The following is a 19,507-nucleotide window of genomic DNA, read 5'->3' on the forward strand; positions in this document are numbered from 1 at the left end:
CGTAAACAGCCAATTATGCTTCCGCTTAAAAATTTAAGTTCTGCTCTCGTTGCACCCTGACAGAATCGTGTCCTCATCGAGTCATCACAAAGCCCAGGTTTTCATTATCTTTTTTGGTTTAAAAAAAAAGATGAGAACCTTTAATCATTGACTCATTGACTGCCATCGTGTGAGCAGAATAGAATGGCTTTAATGCCTGGTGGAGGAACCCATTGATGACGGATGGGTCGAGTCGAAGCCCTTTCATTGCAAAGAACGTTGCTGCATAAATATGATAATCCACAATCACCATTAACAGTAGAACTGAATGATTGATGTTCCATGCGTTTCATTGTGATTATAGGGTTCTGTTTCAGAAAACTGTAGATACAGTTACATCATGTTTTTAAAAAAAGAAACAAGTACCATTTTTATAAATCAATATTCATCATACAAGTATGTGTAAATATTATGGATTTATTCTACGGGTCTCTATTGTTGTTTTTGCAGGTAACAGGTAAAATGTTCCATTACATTTCAAAAGAAAACAACAAACAAAAAAATGTTCTCTGAGGGAAAAAAAAACATGATTTACAATTTTGCTGACCCTATACTGTTTGGAGTTCGAGTTCTCCCTTTTGTTTAATTTTTAATGGACTCTAAAAAGCATCTACTGGCCAACTCAAAAGCACTTCCGGACTTTTGGGTCAATGTTTTTGTTTTTCTTCTCCAGAAATGACTTTACACTACCCTGCTACTGAGGTGTCAAAGCGGGGCATATTTTGTATAAAGTTCCTGTAAATTCCAGTTGTAATATTTCATATTGACTTGTAAATATCTTGTGTAATGATTGTCAGCAATTATGAAGATGTATCTAAAATTAATTAAAGCTCAACTCAGCTTATCACTTCATTTACAAAATATGTGGACGGTGGTTTTGTGTTATGTGCTTACTGTACAGTATGTTGGCGGTCATTGATAAAACAAAAACTGGGCTGTATGTGTGTGTGTGTGTGTGTGTGTGTGTGTGTGTGTGTGTGTGTGTGTGTGTGTGTGTGTGTGTGTGTGTGTGTGTGTGTGTGTGTGTGTTTTGGAGGAGGGGCTTTCATGTCCATTCATCAGTAGTGAAGCTTTGCCCTAGGGGTGACACAGCAAGTGACACAGTAAGTGAATGAGAGAGTGACCACACTAAACAAGTAAGTAAGTGAGTGAGTGAGTGAGTGAGTGAGCAGGCGATCAAGTGAATGTGTGAAGAAACGGGTGAGGTGAAGACTGCGGCCACTGCATAATGGATGGGGAGACACAGGAACAAGAACATGGTGGTCTGCTGGTGGTGGTCCGGAGCTGCGATGGGGTGGGCTGGGATGGAAGCCATGCAGTGTCAGTCTCTGCCTCAGGGAACATTAAGGCAGAAAGCCTTGTATACATGCAGGCATTCTCTGGACTCACTGGCCCAAGGAGCCAGAGGACCCCTGAATGAAAGATGAGAAGAGGAAAAAGTGAGCGAGTGAGAGAGGTGGGGGTGGCAGAGAGAGAGGAAGGACCTTCGATTCTTTCATTAAGCGACAGACAAACTGCAATGAATCGGCCTCATCACCCTCCCTTGCTGATATGATCAGTGTTGCGTGAATGTACTGAATGCGTGTCAATATTTAATGTAAAAAAAAAATGCTGAATTGTTAATGCTTAGTAAGAGTGGTTGTTATTACTGCATCTGATATGCAGTTAATGCTTGATAGTTGCCCGCCAAAGTTGTAGGACAAATTGTAGGCAAGGCAGTTGCAATTCTGTTTTGTAACGCAAATGTACCTTCAATTTGAATGTAACATAGTAAACCTACCACATTATAATGTAATACCAGTCCAGTAAGATACCTGAACGAGGTTGCATGCTGGAGACTCTTAAAACCTCCTTACTGATCTTCACTCTAATCCAACTATAATAAAGAAACATGTACAGTATCTGGATGTCAATGGGATTTGGATGTCAATATCCCCTTCTGAAGAACATGAAGAGCTCTACTAAATACCTGGCTTTGACTGTTTTACAAGAATAATATAGTCAAGAAAGACCAGTAGTTGTTAATCTGAGTATCGAGAACCGATTCAAAACGGCCTAATCAATAAGCACCTGCACAAATTCTATACTAATGACCACTAGGCTTTGGTGCTGGTGAGCTGGTCCCGATGGAGCACCCTGTAGCCCTGGCCCCTCACCAGTTGCACCCGATAAGACCACAGCAACCTTACAGCAACCTTACAGCTTGCTGTAAGGTTGGCGTACCTGAGGAGGACAAGAGTTTGAAGGCATGGCTTTCCTAAATGTATCAGCCAACGGCACGGTACAGGTACGCCAACCTTACAGCAAGCTAGGGGCTGATAGTAACAGGTCTACCTGGTTACACAAGCAAAAACAGCAACACAAGATTTTCATTTTTTGGTTATATACATTTCTGGCCTGTGACAAAATACTACAGGATATTATGAGTAGAACTTTTAACCCAAAGTCCAGAAGGGTATTATCTATGCAAAAATGCATTGAATGAGTAGTGCCCATGAGAGACATGGGGAGAGACATGCAGCGAAGGTCGTCATGAACGGGACTCGAACACGAGCCAGAGCCTATATGTGGCATGCGCCTGGACCACTAAGCCAGCAGGCACCCCATCATGTTTGGTGTTGGTTTGTGAATATGACGTTTCCCTGTTATTTTGTATGAAATCACCCAATTTGGGGTCTTGAAGTCTGTCTGCCTTGCTGTCCTGCATTTGCGTACTCACCTAACCACACCACCAGATCGTAACAGAAGTAGGGCAGTAATGTGCGAAAAACACAAAACTTTAGAGATACAAGGTTTCTGCCCAACGGCGACAAAAAATGTACAACCTCTGTTACATATTGTCTCAGAACAGTATTAATAGACAGCTGCTGCATGTCTCTCACTTTTCCAAAAGGGCATGGGGAGTATAGGCCTATACCACGGGGGGTGGGGGTGCAGATGCTTAAGCATTAAAGTGGAAATTTCCGCTTTGTAATGTTTTCGTGTCACTGGACTAATTAGGGATTCACAGACCTTTGCTCTATTTTTTTAGGGTGTGTGTGTGTGTGTGTGTGTGTGTGTGTGTGTGTGTGTGTGTGTGTGTGCGTGCGTGCGTGTGCCATGGAGGCTCACAGCTGTGCCACTGTGCAGTACTGCAGTTGAACTGCCAGCCAACAGAAAAGGAGGAAAGCCTGGTCAGTGAGAGGGCAAATCTGTTACAACCCACACATCAAGAGCACATGACATCATGCCGCGCCCCTCTGCACGCCGTATGGACTGGAAACAACACGTCGCAGCTCTGTCACATGACGTCTTGTCGTCCTGTGACCTGCTGTGACGTGTTGTGAAGACCACATGCCCCTGTACGCAGCAGCGCAAATGCCACTGAACGCTATAGATGTCATGGTTTGAGTCTCCCCCTTACCTGTCTGTAATTCCACTTCGGCCACTCCCTCAACCCATTCCACACTTCAGTCCCAGTTACACACCTGGTTCCACTCTCATCAGCCTAGCCCATTACAAACCTGTGAACACTACTGCAATCAGACTAAGACTTAATAAGACTGCACACACACAACTTGTCGGATCATACATTCATGTCATGTTGTTGTACCTGGGAGCTCTTGCCTTGTTCCTGGACTAATATTTGAAGCTTCTGGTAATTTGCTTGTACCTCTTTGTTTTTGCATTTTGGGACTGCTTAGTTTCTGCCAGTAGTTACTAGTGTGGTATACTTTCACCGATGTGTGTCGTCAGCATGATGAATGAAGACGGAAAGGCAGGACAAAGGCTTCTCCAAATCTCAGCGTTTATTTGGTAAAACACAAAGAGATTCAATTCGCTACAAAGCAAGCATGTCTCAAAAAGGTACACGCCAATTGTCTGTTCCAACCAGCCTAGGGGAGCCAAATGTAGACTCGTTCGAACAGCCTCGTTCACAAGAAATACACAGTGTTATATACTTGGAATACTTCAGATCTGATCCCTCCTCCGATCCCTCCTCCCCAGTAGATGAACCAGGCACTTCCTGACTCTTTTGACCAATGAAATCTGGGCTACTCGCTTATTCATGTTTACAGAGGCGGGCCTCTCTGGCAGAGACACTAGACGTTAGTAACTTCTAACCTTGCACTAAAACAACAGATTACTACTTTAAAGATACAATGACAAATTGTAGTTAAAACATAACCGGTCTTTAGATGAAACTGTGAACAACTTATAAACATGGCTAATCATACCTTAAGTATGTATATGAGTATATGAAAATGGAAACACTTGTAGTTAAGAAATGTTTAACGGAACTATAAAATAAAACTGAACACTTTCTTTTAAGAGTAAAAACCAACACGGTGACGCGAAACCCTATGTTTTTATCATACCTTTTAAAGGAGACAAGTTAAACTCACTATAAATAGTTAGAGTCTCATCTTTCTATAGTAACAGATTGTTATAAAATCATTGAGTTTTAACCTGTGGAGTTTACAAGTACGAAATGGTAACCAATGGTTCTGTGGTAATTTCTAAAACCTCTCCCCTCCAGGGAAGAGGGCTTCAAAGGAGTTAGAAACAATGACCCTTTGTCTCCAGGTGTGAATTGTAAATGCTCCCTGTCTCTTAAATGAGACATTCTAGTGACAAAGTCCTTTTGGTTCATGAAATTACACGACACTAGTTGTATAAGTTTTTAATAAATGCTTTGATTACACTCTGCCTTATTGCTGGTCGTGCCTCTGCACTTGGTTCAGTACATTTTTGCCACCGTGACAATAGAGGAGGACATCACGCCGAAAATTCATCCACAAACCCCCAAAACGTGGGGATATGGTTAGGGTTTGGGGTCGGACTAAAGAGAGGTTGGACCAGTGCCTGCACCACGCTACCCAAAAACCCCCGAAATGCACATACAAAACTGCATGTTGTTGGCACAGTTATTATTATTATTAATTACCTTGCTGTGCTTCCTCATCCTCCCATGTGTCTCAAAACGTTGTCTTTAGTTTAAATGAGCATTTGTGCCTGTCGTAGACATGCGCAGAGCAAGTTCAGTCAGGGAACCTCAGTTCAGTTGCGCTGGCCGTCAATTGGGCCGCCGCAGCATCAGGCTCTCATCCACATGATTCACTCAGCCAATCACACACTCACTCCATCTCATACCGGCTACTTTAACCGGAGGTTTTGCATTCCTCCTCCTGCTTCCTTGCTTGCTGCTGCTATACTGTATACCTGCGCACTGCTGTATACAAGTGCTCACCCACCTCCACCCCAGCTACCACCTGTCGTTTTGGATCTACTGTTTAGGTACGGGGGATTTGGAGTCCCTATGGTCGGGACTGATGCGCTTGATCTGAAAAGCCGATCCAATACATGGCCAAACCATAATAAATCTATTGTATTGCTTATCTTATATTCAATAAATATATATATTACATCCTTCTTGAGTTGTCTGACTGAACCACATTATCAGCAGCTCCTTCTTTTCTCTTAAACATTCTGAGTAATTGTTCGTTGCATTGTGCTCTCTTGTAACACTGGGCGAAAAACAATAAGGAGGGCGATAAGGATAACCCACTGTCCAAAATTAAGCGTCCAGCACTCCAAACTCCATTCGTGGTCAATAACATTTAACCCGGATGTATATCAAATAGCCGGATCTAGCCTAGCAGGAACCGGATATGGATATCGTGTTTTAGAGGTGGGACCTAAGAGTTTAAAGAAGGATAGCGACTGAACCGGCACGAAGCCATGTCGTTAATGACATTGAGGGCTTAATACAATGCATCTCCATGTGCCTCCATGTGCTTCACAAGTACTTTAACACTATTGTTTATTTATTTATCGATCTAAATTACTCCTAACATCACTTTGGGTGGGACAAATGTGATGCTGGGGGGGAGGGATTTAACCCCCCCGTCCCCCACCCATTTGCGCCCATGGCTGTATGCCATATGGACGGGAAAAAACACGTCATCAACCATCACCAACCAGGGAAAGGTGACATCAACCATTTTATCACTTCTTATATCCACTTAAGCCCCTATTGACGAATATTCAGACCGCTGCCATCTTGCCAGCAAGGCGCTAACTAGGTTCCCATAGACAGCCCATTCATCCAAACAGAAAGGTCCTATCATTAAACGTCAAACTCACCAACATTGCAGCTGTATGTATGGAAAGCTTAAATTATCCTCTTTCAATCTGCAAAGTTTTAGTTTCATAAAAATCTTAGACATGTTATGAGCTACTTCCTGTCAAGAAATTCTGTACATGTTATTTTTTGTGTCAGAGTTTGGGAGTGTAGTTGAATCACTCAACTGCCCTGTGTAGCTGTCATCAAGATTAAAAGCTGCGCTGCCTACAGAATTAAAAGTTCATTTGTATAAAATACAAGCTAGTTAAGAAGTTCATAATGTTTTTTTGTTTCATGTCAATTTCATGTTTCTATGTGTTTCTCTACTTTGTTTCAATGTGTATTGAGGTGATTTATGTTTGATTGATTGACTAAGGTCACATTAATCTCTGAACAGCTGAAGCCTGATCTGCTGATGAGCAAGGGTGGTTTCGATCACTGGTAATTAGCAGAGCAGGGCAGAGCCAGTTCATTCAGAGAAGAGAGCTTCAGCGTGCAACAGCTAAAGTGCATTGCTGCTGCCACATGTAGATCTGCTGTTTTAAGAATCCAGCTCATGATATCAGTTAAAGTCAATGTACTGATACTAAGAAGATTTCCCCTGTTTATTCCCCCCAACGTGGATGCGGCCAATGAGGTATATTTGTTACATTTGTGTTTGTTTATTGTAACCTGTGTTGTTCATGATTATTGTTATTATGTTTATGTTTTACTAGTTCTCACGGCATTTTGGCATTTGGCATACGCAAATAAATGTCAACAAAAGAACGCCTTGTGACGTACCTGTCTACCGGAGGGGGCTAAACCATAGACTGTAAATAAATATGGACAAAGCATTCGCCGGGTCTGATATGGACGTAAGATGAAGCCAGTCAGTCCTTGAATTGTAAATCGCCATCTTTCTAGATCCGTTTGGGCCCAGCTGGCCATTGGCTGGCCCAGACAACGAGGCATTTCTACATACTAATTCACCAGGCAGCCAGTATGCTGATACATTTAGGAAAGCCATGCCTTCAAACTCTTGTCCTCCTCAGGTACGCCAACCTTACAGCAAGCTAGGGGATCCCCTGAATCTTCTTCTTCTTCTTCTTCTTTCGGGTTTTATGGCGGTTGGCAAACTTTTTTTTTTTTTTTCTTCTTTTTTTTTAAGATATTATTTTGCGGCTTACGCCTTTTATTGATTTTGTAAGGGACAGATAGTAGGCTGACAGGAAACGGGAGAGAGATGGGGGGATGACATGCGGTAAAGGCCGTGTCGGGTCCGGGAGTCGAACCCGCGGCACACCGCGACTGGATCACCAGTCCGGTGCCCAGACCGTTACGCTACGGCCTGGGCCTCGGTTGGTAAACTTATCAAGGTGCATTAACGCCACCTACTGTACTCTTGGATTTACTATATTGTTACTCTTACTACTAAAAAACACCCGTGTGTATCCCACTCAGCATTTGTCCGCTCTGTTGTGTGCATCCTACTCCGGGGTCGAAGCAGGCGTGAATCCCTCTCTCAGAATAATGTCCAAATCCTCTCCACTAACATCCATCACGTCCAGAAACCTTCTCGCTGCATCCAAAATCATTTTAATTCTTTCTGACTTGCCTTTTATCTCCACTGCACAATTGATCACCATGGCAATGAATGCAAGGAATCTTCTCTTATCCATATAGACACCACTCTCAGTTCCATTCACTTTTTCCCTCAGTTGAGGTTCCTGTTCAGCCTGATGTGAGACCATCTCTTCATTGCTCTCCTCCACTCTCTTAACCGCTTCAGCATATGACAGCTTATTTCCTGCTCTAACCTTACTAACTTGTCTCTCCTTCACTTTCCTGGGACATTGTGCCGACCCTGCATAGTGTTCACCTCCACAATGTAGGCACTTTGCTGGTTCCTGTTTCTCTCTGCATTCCTCCTTGCAGATTTCCACCCCACATCTCCCACACCTCTTACTTCCCCTGCAAACAGCCGCGACATGCCCGTACTGTTGACAGCAAAAACATCGGAGCGGTGCTCTTTCGTAGGGCCTGACCCTATAACTAACACAATCCAAATAAACGCGCACTGGCAATGTATCCCCTTCAAACGTCAGGCACATTGATGTGGTTTCCTCCCGTACCCCGTCTCTGAACCGTGTCATTCTTTTCTCCTGACATACATTTTCGACATAATTGGCAAATGCTCCCTTCTTCACTGACATCGGAACCCCACTTATCACCCCCTTTCTCCAAGATCTCATTCCCAACCGAAACACATTTAGCGAGCATTCTCTGTATGTGTAGATTCCATTACAAGCTCTGTCAATCTGCTCCTGGTTTTTGCACTCTACTATGACCATGCCTCTTCTGCTAACTCTAACTGAATTGACTTCTCCAAGCTTTCCGACCACAAACTTTCCCAACGCATGTGGGTCACTGAAGAGACCATCAACCTGTTTCTCAGCAATAATTCCAATCACGAACTTTTCGTCAGACTCTTCCTCATCGCTTCCTTCAGCTGCCTTTCTTTTCTTATTTGTGTTTCCTCTCTTATCTTCATCCTCAGCGTCAGCTGGATGTTCCTCCAAATCCGATTCCATTTCAAATCTCCGCTTCTGTGCTTCTTCCTACAGCGTTGCAAAACTGCCAAACCTACTCCTCTCGTTGGATGATCCCCTGAATCAAAGCAGCCCAGCCCTTTTAAACCTGTCTGCCAATAAACCCCACCCTTAATTTGAAACGTGCAGCACCTGGCTGATGCTGCCATATAGGAACAGGTCTACCTGGTTACATTATTTAATACAATTTGATAGGACTTTTCTGTTAGGATGAATGGGCTGTCTATGGGAAGTTGAACCTATAGTTAGTGCCTTGCTGGCAAGATGGCAGCTTACTTTCCCCTGTGGACACACTGAGCCCCCCACCACATGTATAAAAAGCACTTTTTGGCCAGACTTACTCCACTGCGCCCTCTACCGATATTGCTACGGGAAAATCCCATTGACGTTTCCTTCCAGTGAAGAAATGTCATTTTCTGGCCAAAAAGTGCATTTTATATAGGCTACATGTGGTGGGCCACTGGGCCCCCGGGCTGCAGCCCACCCTAGCCCAATGGTGAATCCGGGCCTGACGAGTGTGTGTCAGCTGCCAGAAATAGTCGATCTACAAGCTGTGTGTGTGTACGTGTGTGTGTGTGTGTGTGTGTGTGTGTGTGTGTGTGTGTGTGTTGGATATGGGATTGTGGCCGGATAAAGAGGGCGTTGGATAGCCTAACATATGTCACTACTATGAGGAAGTAAGAAGCATCCTATATGCACACCATCTGTGCCAGGAACTGCTTTGTGTGTAGCCCACAATAGATCAAACATCACTCACTCACGATCTTTCGCTCTCCCTCCCTCTCTCTCTCCCTCCCTCCCTCCCTCTCTCTCTCCCTCCATCTTTCTCTCTCTGTCTCTGTCTCAAACCTAACTGGTTTTGTGGAATTGGAATTGTTTAATTGTAAGCCTGTCTCTAAAACGCTTAGTCCTCGCAATGAGTAGTTTTGGTGTGCACATGCAGGCATAACAAGAACAAGAAGAATGCTCATTACTCGCCACTGGGCGACCAATAGTTCCGAACGCTACTGTATAGTTCCAAACACTACTATAAGTAGCCTATAGTTGATCCCTTGCAATGGATGGGTGTTTTGATGAAGCACACACAATACTTGAACCAGGTGATTGTGAGACGGCGAGATCACAGAATATGTAACTCTTTCAGATGTTAAGAATGTGATTTAATTTTGATAGCATGTTGTTTAGATGGATGCTATAGGTTCCTTGTTTAACTAATAACTGGTATCCTAGTTGCCTTGAGGAACAACAACAGTGTTCTGTCTGCACTACTACAGCCTACTTATGTGACTATACCTTGGCTTAAACAATTGTTTCTTATTGACTGGAGTTCATGCTTATTCTGCTTATTTCCGATTTTGCACTTGCAAGTCGCTCTAGATATGATTGTCGGCTAAATGTCTAAATTGTAAATGTAATTGTAGCAGATGTGGTATAACCTATTGTACTGATTCATAGCCCAGACACACTCTCTTGTGTTGATAATTGAGGGGAGCTATAGCCCCTCCTATGCCAAGCTTTGTTGGTCTGTGTGAACACAAACATTGGCTGATGATTGGCTGATTATCACCCCATAGCGATGATTTGATTGGTTGAGCAAAGTACATATGGAAGATAAAAGTGAGGGCAGAAAAGTGAAGACGCCAAAAGTGATTGGCCGGAATGACATTTGTGATGATTTGATTGGCTGAGCATGGAATGTGATGTATGATGATAAGAGCGCCCCTCACTTCACATGGGTGTGATTTTATGAGTCTGATTGATTGATTGATTACAGTCAAACACTTGGTCTAAAAGGATAACACAAAGAAATTAAGTCCTTGCGGTCTTGTTTCCTTTCGGGTTCTATGTATTCAATTCATGAACATGACATGACAACAACATTCAATATCACCACAAAATATAAAACCAAAAAAGCCCTGATCACCTGTCTAAGGGAGAAGTGATCGATTCCTTTCCCTTTGGCCTACAGGAAGGTCTGTTTAAAGCCTGCAGTCTGAAGTCAAAACCCAGAACTGTAATCAAGAGTCAGGATGTTTTATCATTATCACTGTCACTTGCATGGCAGCAACCTTCCAGGCACTACCATTCTTGTAGCCTATTGAACTGTCACGTGCAAATTCTTGTCTGAAGCTTCATGAAATATAGCCTTCTACCGTATATTAGCCTTCTAAAACAGTATGGTCTACACTATGCTGTTTATATAGGTTTACCCCCCTGAGGACTGCTTATGTCACTCTTAATGTCGGGTTGTCAATTCACAATTCCGCCTTGCTTTCCAGGATGTCGTTTATCTTAGGAGGTTGTTCGGATGGGGGGGGGGGGGTCATTATGTTAACAACTTATTTAATATTATTATTATATTATGTATTCTATTGAAAATAGCCCATCTATTAGCTCAGAACGTGTGGCGATGCGACTGGCTGTGGCTGTGCTACTCTCTCTACAGACTCTACTGACTCAACAGTTTCGACCGTAACACTGATAACGTCACCTACCCGGAGCAAATATTCACCTTACTTGTTGTACGTTTCGCATTCTAATTATTTGTGTCACCTGAACACCTCACTACAAATAGCTGGCCTACATCTACTTCCAGGAATTCCAAACAAACTGCTCAGACAAGATGCCTGTGACTGTCAATCCAAAGGGGCGGCGACAAACCGGCAAGACAGGTGTCTGCCCATGTGCCTTGTCTTAAAAATGCCCCTGAACCTACATGCATATAGTGGGAACTAACTGCGGAGGAGAGCATGGGCGTCTGGGTTTGGGTTTGGTGAAACATCCAGGAAATCCACAGGAGAGGTAAATTTGTGATCTTTACTTTTTGTTATAGTATTTCTATAATTGATGATGATGTCACGGTCAAGGCCAAGGTGTTGGCCACTTGTCCTTGTCTAGTCTATATGAGGAAGTGGCTTACAAGGCACAGGTGCTACTGCAGTGAAAGAGGCAACAGTTTGTATCTGTATCATGAGAACAAAGGCTGTTGCATTTGTCGTTGTTTAACCTGCTGAAGTGACGCTGCTGAAGTGACGGTAAATAAATACCATTTAATTCAAAACGAAGTCAACAGTTTTTTTTTTTATTTTTTATATACACGTCTAAACTAGATCTCGCTTTCAGTAACCAGCCCGTGGTGTCTGTTCAGGACTGACACTACAACATCTATATTCTGATAGTAGGCCTAATCATTACATCGCTGTGGAGTGTTTGTTCAGTACCTGGTGTCTCCCTGTCACTCCAGCTCTTTAGTAAACATAATTTTCATCCAATCAGGAAAGAGAACCCATTTATCATCTTCAAATTAATAATAATGTTCCAATTCCAAATTTTATCTGCTCATTTGTTTTGATCTGTTGTTTATCCTGATCTCTTCTGATTGAATGAAATCGGTATTCCGACCTGAAAATGTATTTTCTGTGTACCGAAGAGGTGTCGAGATAGGACGACCTCTGTTATTTAGAAAGCATACAATGACTGCCACCTGAATATAGACCTAACATTTTGTTTCAACCAAAACATATCATTGACAGCACCTTTAAGAATGAACTGAAGGAGATGGGGGCCAGCGGTTTGTGAGAAGAAGTGTCGCATCTGCCGCCATGAAGTGGAGAAGTCCCCTGGCATTGGTGCAGGACGCCCTGAGAGGTCAGAGAGAGAGGCAGAGGGACCTCCGCACCCTGGTGTCCAACCTGCCGTACGAGGGCCTGGAGAGGAGCAGCCAGCCGAACCGCCACTTCCCGGGCAACGCTATCAAAACCACCAAATACACCCCGCTCCTCTTCATCCCCATGAACCTCTTTGAGCAGTTCCACCGCATGGCCAATATCTACTTTGTGGGCCTGGCCATTCTGAACTTCATTCCCGTGGTGCAGGCCTTCCAGCCTGTGGTGGCCCTCATCCCCATCGTCGTCATCCTGACTCTGACCGCCTTAAAGGACGGCTGGGAGGACTTCAGGCGCTACCAGTCCGACAGGAATCTCAACAACACGCTGTGCTACGCCTATTGCAGGTATAATTGGTGGCCTTGCTTTGCTGCTCTTGGGTGTTTTGCATGCAGTGGTGGAAGAATTACCGGTACTCAGAATCAGAATCAAACTTTATTGTCACATCACATTACAAGTAACATGGGTGAAATTCTTGTTTGTGCAGGCTCATCATTGCAGTTAAAAAGAAAGAAAGTGCATAGTACATGACTAAACTACATGGTACAATATGTATGCATATATAAAAAGTATTAAATAAAGTGATGTCGCCTAGTATATATAAAGTAGTCTCTACTAAGAGGAGACCAATTTTTGCTTATGAATAGCAATTACACAATGAAGAAATGTAATGATTACCATAAAATTATACTTGCAGTACCAAGATAGATAGCCGGTCTACTCTACAAGCTCAAAACGTGGCACATGAATAGACAAAGTATAAATTGGTTATGTTTTGTTGTAATAATGTAAATCTAAAAAGTAACTTGTATAACTAAAGTTTTCAGTGGAGTAAAAAGTACAATAATTGCCTCTTAGAGTTGAAGCGTAACGTATTGAAATTGTACAGTACATGAGTAATATATTTACTGCGGTTAACTGGTGGCCTTGCATTGCTCCTCATGGGTGTTTTTCATGTTAACAGTAATTCCCGGGATGATTTCCCGGGAAACACTGGTTGTGGTGCACAGATAAAGATCCAGCTGCGTAGCTACAGTACATGATGTGCATGCAGGCATATTGTGAGGGCAACCAAAACAATGAAATGACGCCTTACAGACTGTGTGTGTGTGTGTGTGTGTGTGTGTGTGTGTGTGTGTGTGTGTGTGTGTGTGTGTGTGTGTGTGTGTGTGTGTGTGTGTGTGTGTGTGTGTGTGTGTGTGTGTGTGTGTGTGTGTGTGTGTGTGTGTGTGTGTGTGCGCTTTACTTCATCTGCGTCTCAGCGCCCCATGGGAATTTTTGACCTAGAAATAGAAAATATGTGGGAGATTATTCTTGGTTTGAAGAGTCTCTCAACAATATATTGCATCCATCACATTGTGTGCACACTGATGAAATCCTCATCTTAGCGTTGCGTCAGTCAAGACGGTGAGTTTAGCAGTTATCTATTTTGGAATTGCTGGTGAAAAATGAATAATTCCAAAACACGGCAAAACAGTCATTTTCAGCCCTTTCATTATCTGAAGCTAATTCGTTTGGTGGGAGGGTGGGTGGGGCATGGAGAGAGAGAGAGAGGGAGAGGGAGAGAAAGAAAGAGAGAAATATTGAGGAGAGGCGAGATTGTGCGCGAGAGAGATATCGAGTGAGATGAAGAGAGAGAGAGGACAGATTGCGACAGAGAGAGAGAGGGGGGGGGGGGGTAGAGATATCGAGTGAGGGGGGGAGTGGAAAAGAGAAGATATACAGTAGTACAACATGATGCTAGGGTATCATCGTTATGTGCATGCTTTCGTCCATGTGTCCGTTCATCCATGTCTGTGTGCGTGTGCATGTGCGTGCGTCTGTGTGTGAGTGCATGTCAAAGTGGAGGCAGGCCAGAAGCACAGGCTCCAGACACAACAGTGGGCAGTCTGGGCAAACCAATTATAGATATTTTCTCTTCTGCCTTTAATGATAATCTCGAACCCAGGACTCACTGTCAGGGATCAATGCCTATTTGCTGGAGATCACCTAGATAGTCCAAGCCCGGTTCCACGGGCGGGTCCGTACAAGGAGGGGTGCCAAATGCCAAGTCCACAGGTGTACGCAGCTCCTTACCGAACATGAGAGCGGCTGGTGTCGGCGCTGGATCTCAAAGTCATAGTTCTGTAGAGTCTCAACTCTCAATACATCTTGCCACTTGGCCTTCAGGTTCTCTGAAATGAAGCAGCCACGTCAGAGAGGCATGATCGGTCCGCAGGAGGAACGACCGGCCGTAAAGATAGGGGCGGAAGTGCCGGAGCGCCAAGACGACAGCCAATGGTTCACGTCGGGTGACACAGTAGTCGCGCTCGGAGCGGCGCAGGGCACGGCTATAGTAGGCCACCACTCTCTCTCCGCCCTCTCCCTCCTGCGACAGGACAGCCCCCACTCCCACGTTGCTTGCATCGGTGTCAACGATGAAACCTGCGCCCCGGCACGGTCGGGAAGGGCCAAGAAGGGTGCAACTGTCAGGGCAAAGGCTGCTGCGCAATCGTCACTCCAGGCAAACCCTGGCCCCTTGTCCGTAAGGCGATGCAGGGGGCTGGCAATGGAGGCAAAGTCACGCACAAACCGCCTGTAGTAGGAGCAGAGGCCTAAGAAACTGCGGACGTCTGTGATGTTTCGGGGAACCGGACAATTTTTTACTGCCTCACACCTTCTGGTCCCACAACATGGCCCAGGTACTTGGTCTCACGCTGTAAGAGGTTGCACTTTTTGGGGTTCAGGCGCAGTCCTGCCCCCCGGATAGCTACGAAAACCCGCCGCAGGTTCTCCAGTGCTTGCTGGAAGTCAGTACAGCATGTACCAGCAAATCATCCAAAAAGATTACGCACTGCTTTCGGGGGATGTGAGCCAGTACCCTCTCCATCAACCGCTCAAATGTGGCCAGGAGCATTTACAGAGTCCGAACGGCATCACTCGGAACTGCCAGAGCCCTTGGCCAATGGTAAAAGCCGTCTTGTGTCTGTCCTCTGGTGCCAGCTCTACTTGCCAGTAACCGCTCCGTAGATCCAGTGAGCTGAACCACTGCGACCCTGCGATATTGTCCAGGGCATCATCAATGCGGGGCATCTCCAACAACTTCTCTCATATTATATAAAGGGTTTATTGAAGCTTTCTCCACAAGTTCTCATACAACGTAAATCTCTTACTTTGAAAATATTTGCAATGCAAACAACGGTACTCACTCATGTCCGTCTTCAACAACAACGGGCCGCAAAGCATGCCGGGAACTCTTAAAGGGGCAGAGAACCAATAACCACACAACAGTCCCGTCGCCACAATTATTTACACAAACCTTACAGTATATATAACAATATAGGCCTATAACAATTTCTATTATTATACCCATACTTGACAGATCACACACGATCACACACATCAGCAACACAGACACAACCACAACGCACTTACAGCATGTAGAGTGATACTTTTTATTGGGGCGGCAGTGGTTCAGGCAGTATCGATTCCCTTGCTCCCCCTGTGTTAGTGTCGAAGTGTCCTTGAGTAAGACACTGAACCTTCATGATTTCAACTGTCATCCGTGTATTGAGCACATTGTGAATGGGTGACGGTAATGCACATTGTAACGCGCTTTGGATGGCACTATATGCACCATTTAGCCTTTATTTAACGCAGACACAAGTTTATGTGGAAACTTTGTATTGTCATGCCCGTTTTTACACACAGATGCTTTCTTGTGGCTTGAACGCTGCACCCTGCTTTCAGCAACAATTATCCTTTTAAAAATGTCATTCATTGGAATGTTGTCGGATGACTAGGATTTAACTGAAGACGCACACCCTTATTTTAACCACATGACATAACACTATAATGTTAGCCTCGGAGACCACACACGTTTTGTTACTATAATGCAGGGTACCCCAATAGGCGGCCCGCGGGCCATTTGCAGCCCACAGAGCGCCCCCTTGTGGCCCATGAAAGAATTTCCCAAAAAAAAAATGCTTTTTTTTTTTTTTTTTTTAAGGGTCCCAGATATAAATGGCATTAAATGGGGGTCAGTAGCCTATGCATGTCAAACTGGGCATCCTTTTCAAATGGGGTCTTGCCCTGAAAATGAATTTTCAGGGCAAGACCTCGACCTCGCGCGTGCAGACTCGGCCCCCAGCCTGGTACGCTAGTCAAAATATGGCCCTTGAGGAAAATTAATTGGGGAACCCTGCTATAATGTGTCATGTAGCCTAAACTAAATTAGTACTTTGGGCTGTAATTTGAGGGCATATACGTAGTTTAATGACTTATTGGCAGCACATAATGCCAAACGGTAGCAGAATTGGTAGAGCTAAAGAGTGTGCGTGTGCGTGCCGGTTTGGGCTGCTGCTAGCTCTGGTCCATATAGCTCTAATGCGTTGCATTTAGAGCTATGTTACTCTCGACTTCCACCGCTCGCATGAATGCAGACCAGCCTCTTGTCTTTAGCGTAAATAAAAAAAACGTTTTTGCAACTCACCAAAACAAAGGCGGATTGTGTCATTAGAAAGCCTACTTTCCTAGCCCTCCACCACATATAAACGGTGCTTTTTTAATGACATAACCCAACTTTGTTTTGGTGAGTAGCAAAAACGTTCTTTTTATTTTACGTGAAAGACGAGAGGCTGGTCTGCATTCATGCGAGCGGCGGAAGTCGAGAGACCAGAGCCAGGCCGCTGCATGGCCATCAGACCCATTAACCCCCTAACCCTAACCCTATAAGAAAGCTAGATGGCTCACCCGCGCTGCTGGCCAATGAGAGCGACGCTTAATTTTCAAAAGATTTTCAAACTGTTTGGTTTGTTATAAACGTCAGAGACGACCTCATACTTATATGCTTTTATATGACTTTTTATAAAAAATAAAATTAAGCAAATAAGCGTACTGAATAAACCAACCCATTTGTAAATCTGTCAAGATTTGAGGAAGTTATGCTATTTTTGTTTGAGCTGCCATTGAACATACTGTACTGTAGCCCCTCAGCAAGAATGGCCACGGGTGAACTATACGTCAGAGACTTCGCCTTGAGCCATCTAGCTATAAGCTCATCTTCTCAATCGCTGTCATTGTCAGTCAACCTGTGCATTATTCACTACTGTGTTGGAGCTCAGCTGTGTCCAATAATCATTAGTGTGGATATTGCTCTGAATGTGACTCATCCTGTTGGCATTGAATTAACCACACAGCCGTCCACAATGATTATAACAACCAATCTTAGCCGCTTCCCCCTGTCCATTTTTTTGTCTAATAGACGTCTAATATACGTCTAAAATGGGCTAAAAAAATTACGTTTTTACGTTGTTTTAGTGGTCTAGGCTTAGCTCTACGATTCTGCCCTGTAGTATAAGTATATACTTTCGGTTTCAAATCTCAAATCGAAATCAGACCAGCCTCTCCTCTTTAGCATAAATAAAAAGAACGTTTTTGCTACTCACCAAAACAAAGGCGGGTTGTGTCATTAGAAAGCCTACTTTCCTTAGTGGACGCACTCTGAGCCCCCCACCACACGTATAAACGGTACTTTTTGGCCAAAAGGGGATTTTGTTTCAACCGGGAAAAAAATACTTTTAGTTACTCCAAAGCGCCCTATTTTTCCTCCGGTGAAAAAAAATCCCTTTCTGGCCAAAAACAATCTTAGGAAAGGGAAGAGATTAAAAAAAAAGATATTCAAATGTTCCTGATGAAAGTGTAAGGAAGATGTGAGTAAATTAATAATACACAAAATATAATATATTTCAAATATTCCATATATGAGTAGAGTGAGAAACATACTGTACTTATTGACATGAACATGTTTGAGATTGTCTGCACTAGTTGTGGAGCTGCTATCTCCACACAATCATAAAACATCTGTTGATCTTATCTCAAAAGACACCTCAGATAACCTGTTGTCGAACAGAGCCACATTTAGCGCAGAAATTGAGCAACTCCATTCCATCTCACTTTGAAGATTAGAAATTCACATCAGTTGGATTAATTGTGAGTTAATGAATTGAGTAAGATTGTAGATGATTAGAGAGATCTGGCTTAATTGTTTCCTATATGGTCTGTTGAGGCGGCGTGCAAATATAGTTTAATCACTTATTATAGGCTATGTCCAAAATAGGGATGCCATTGCCAGGGTTATGTGTTTAAAGAGAACATCACATTTGGCGTGATGTAGACATGTCCTCACCCTGTCTAGGGCTGCAGTACACTGTGTCCACCTCATCAGAACAAGAGTGGAAGGAGTGGAGTCAAGTTGAACTTATTTGTTCAATTCACACTCAATATTTAGTTTATTTAGTGTAGTAATCCCCCTTTGTGTGCGCCATGAGGTGTGGTGTGTCCCAGGGCATGGCCACCTACCTAGTCAGATCATGACAGCATACTATGTGTAATCATGTACACATGCTCTGTGTAATCATGCACTTCAAGGGTTGCAAATGTAGTCATACAGTACATCTGCCATGTTGGGGACCAATACAGGTGTTTCAATTCGTCTGATTGGTGTAGAACTAATACTCTAGTGTGGACTACATTTGAAACCGATGACTTGACTGTCAGGTTTGGCTCTGGAAACACTTTGAGACAGGCACAAGATAATAATAATATAATAGTAATAATAATAATTGTAATAATAATAATAATAGTAATAACTAGAACTGCACTCTGTCGAGTGCATACTTGCTTGTTGCACACTAGTAGGCCATGAATGGCCAACTAGTGCGCAAGCAGAGCGCGCAAGTACTTTCGACCGCTATAAACTGTCAAATCTCAGTATCTCTGTGAAGGAACTTTTGAAATGTCTAAATATTAGGTGTAACTATTTGCTACCTACCTACTTTATGCATGTAAAAAACTAGTATTATTAAGTATGGTTCAAGTTTCTATCTATAAAAGAAATACAGTTTTATCGATTTAGAAATATTCTGGATCCCTTTTTAGTTTCTCAAAGAAAAATAAATCATTGATATGTGATGAAAAAAAGGTACAGTATATAAACTGAATTAAAATGTTATCACGTATACAGTATAATTATTTAGTGTAAATTGTCAATTGTTTTAAATGTATTTCATCTTGGACTATAGTGATTAATACAAAATCATGATCAGAGTAATAGGTGTCTCTAACTT

At 43.4% G+C, this 19,507-nt stretch overlaps 1 protein-coding gene across 2 annotated transcripts in view; it reads left to right on the plus strand.

The window, feature by feature from the left end:
• The first annotated feature begins 11,422 nt into the window (after positions 1–11,422).
• atp10b (ATPase phospholipid transporting 10B) overlaps positions 11,423–19,507 on the plus strand; it is a 39,978-nt gene continuing 31,893 nt past the window's right edge. For both annotated transcript variants that reach the window (XM_083785906.1, XM_083785907.1), the window contains exons 1-2: positions 11,423–11,538; positions 12,270–12,748. In XM_083785906.1, the coding sequence (XP_083642032.1) occupies positions 12,339–12,748 (410 nt within the window). In that variant the 5' untranslated portion in view covers positions 11,423–11,538; positions 12,270–12,338. The remainder of the gene's footprint in view (positions 11,539–12,269; positions 12,749–19,507) is intronic.

The sequence above is a fragment of the Protomyctophum parallelum genome, assembly GCF_964188405.1.
Source record: "Protomyctophum parallelum genome assembly, chromosome: 16".
Classification (NCBI taxonomy): Eukaryota; Metazoa; Chordata; class Actinopteri; order Myctophiformes; family Myctophidae; genus Protomyctophum; species Protomyctophum parallelum.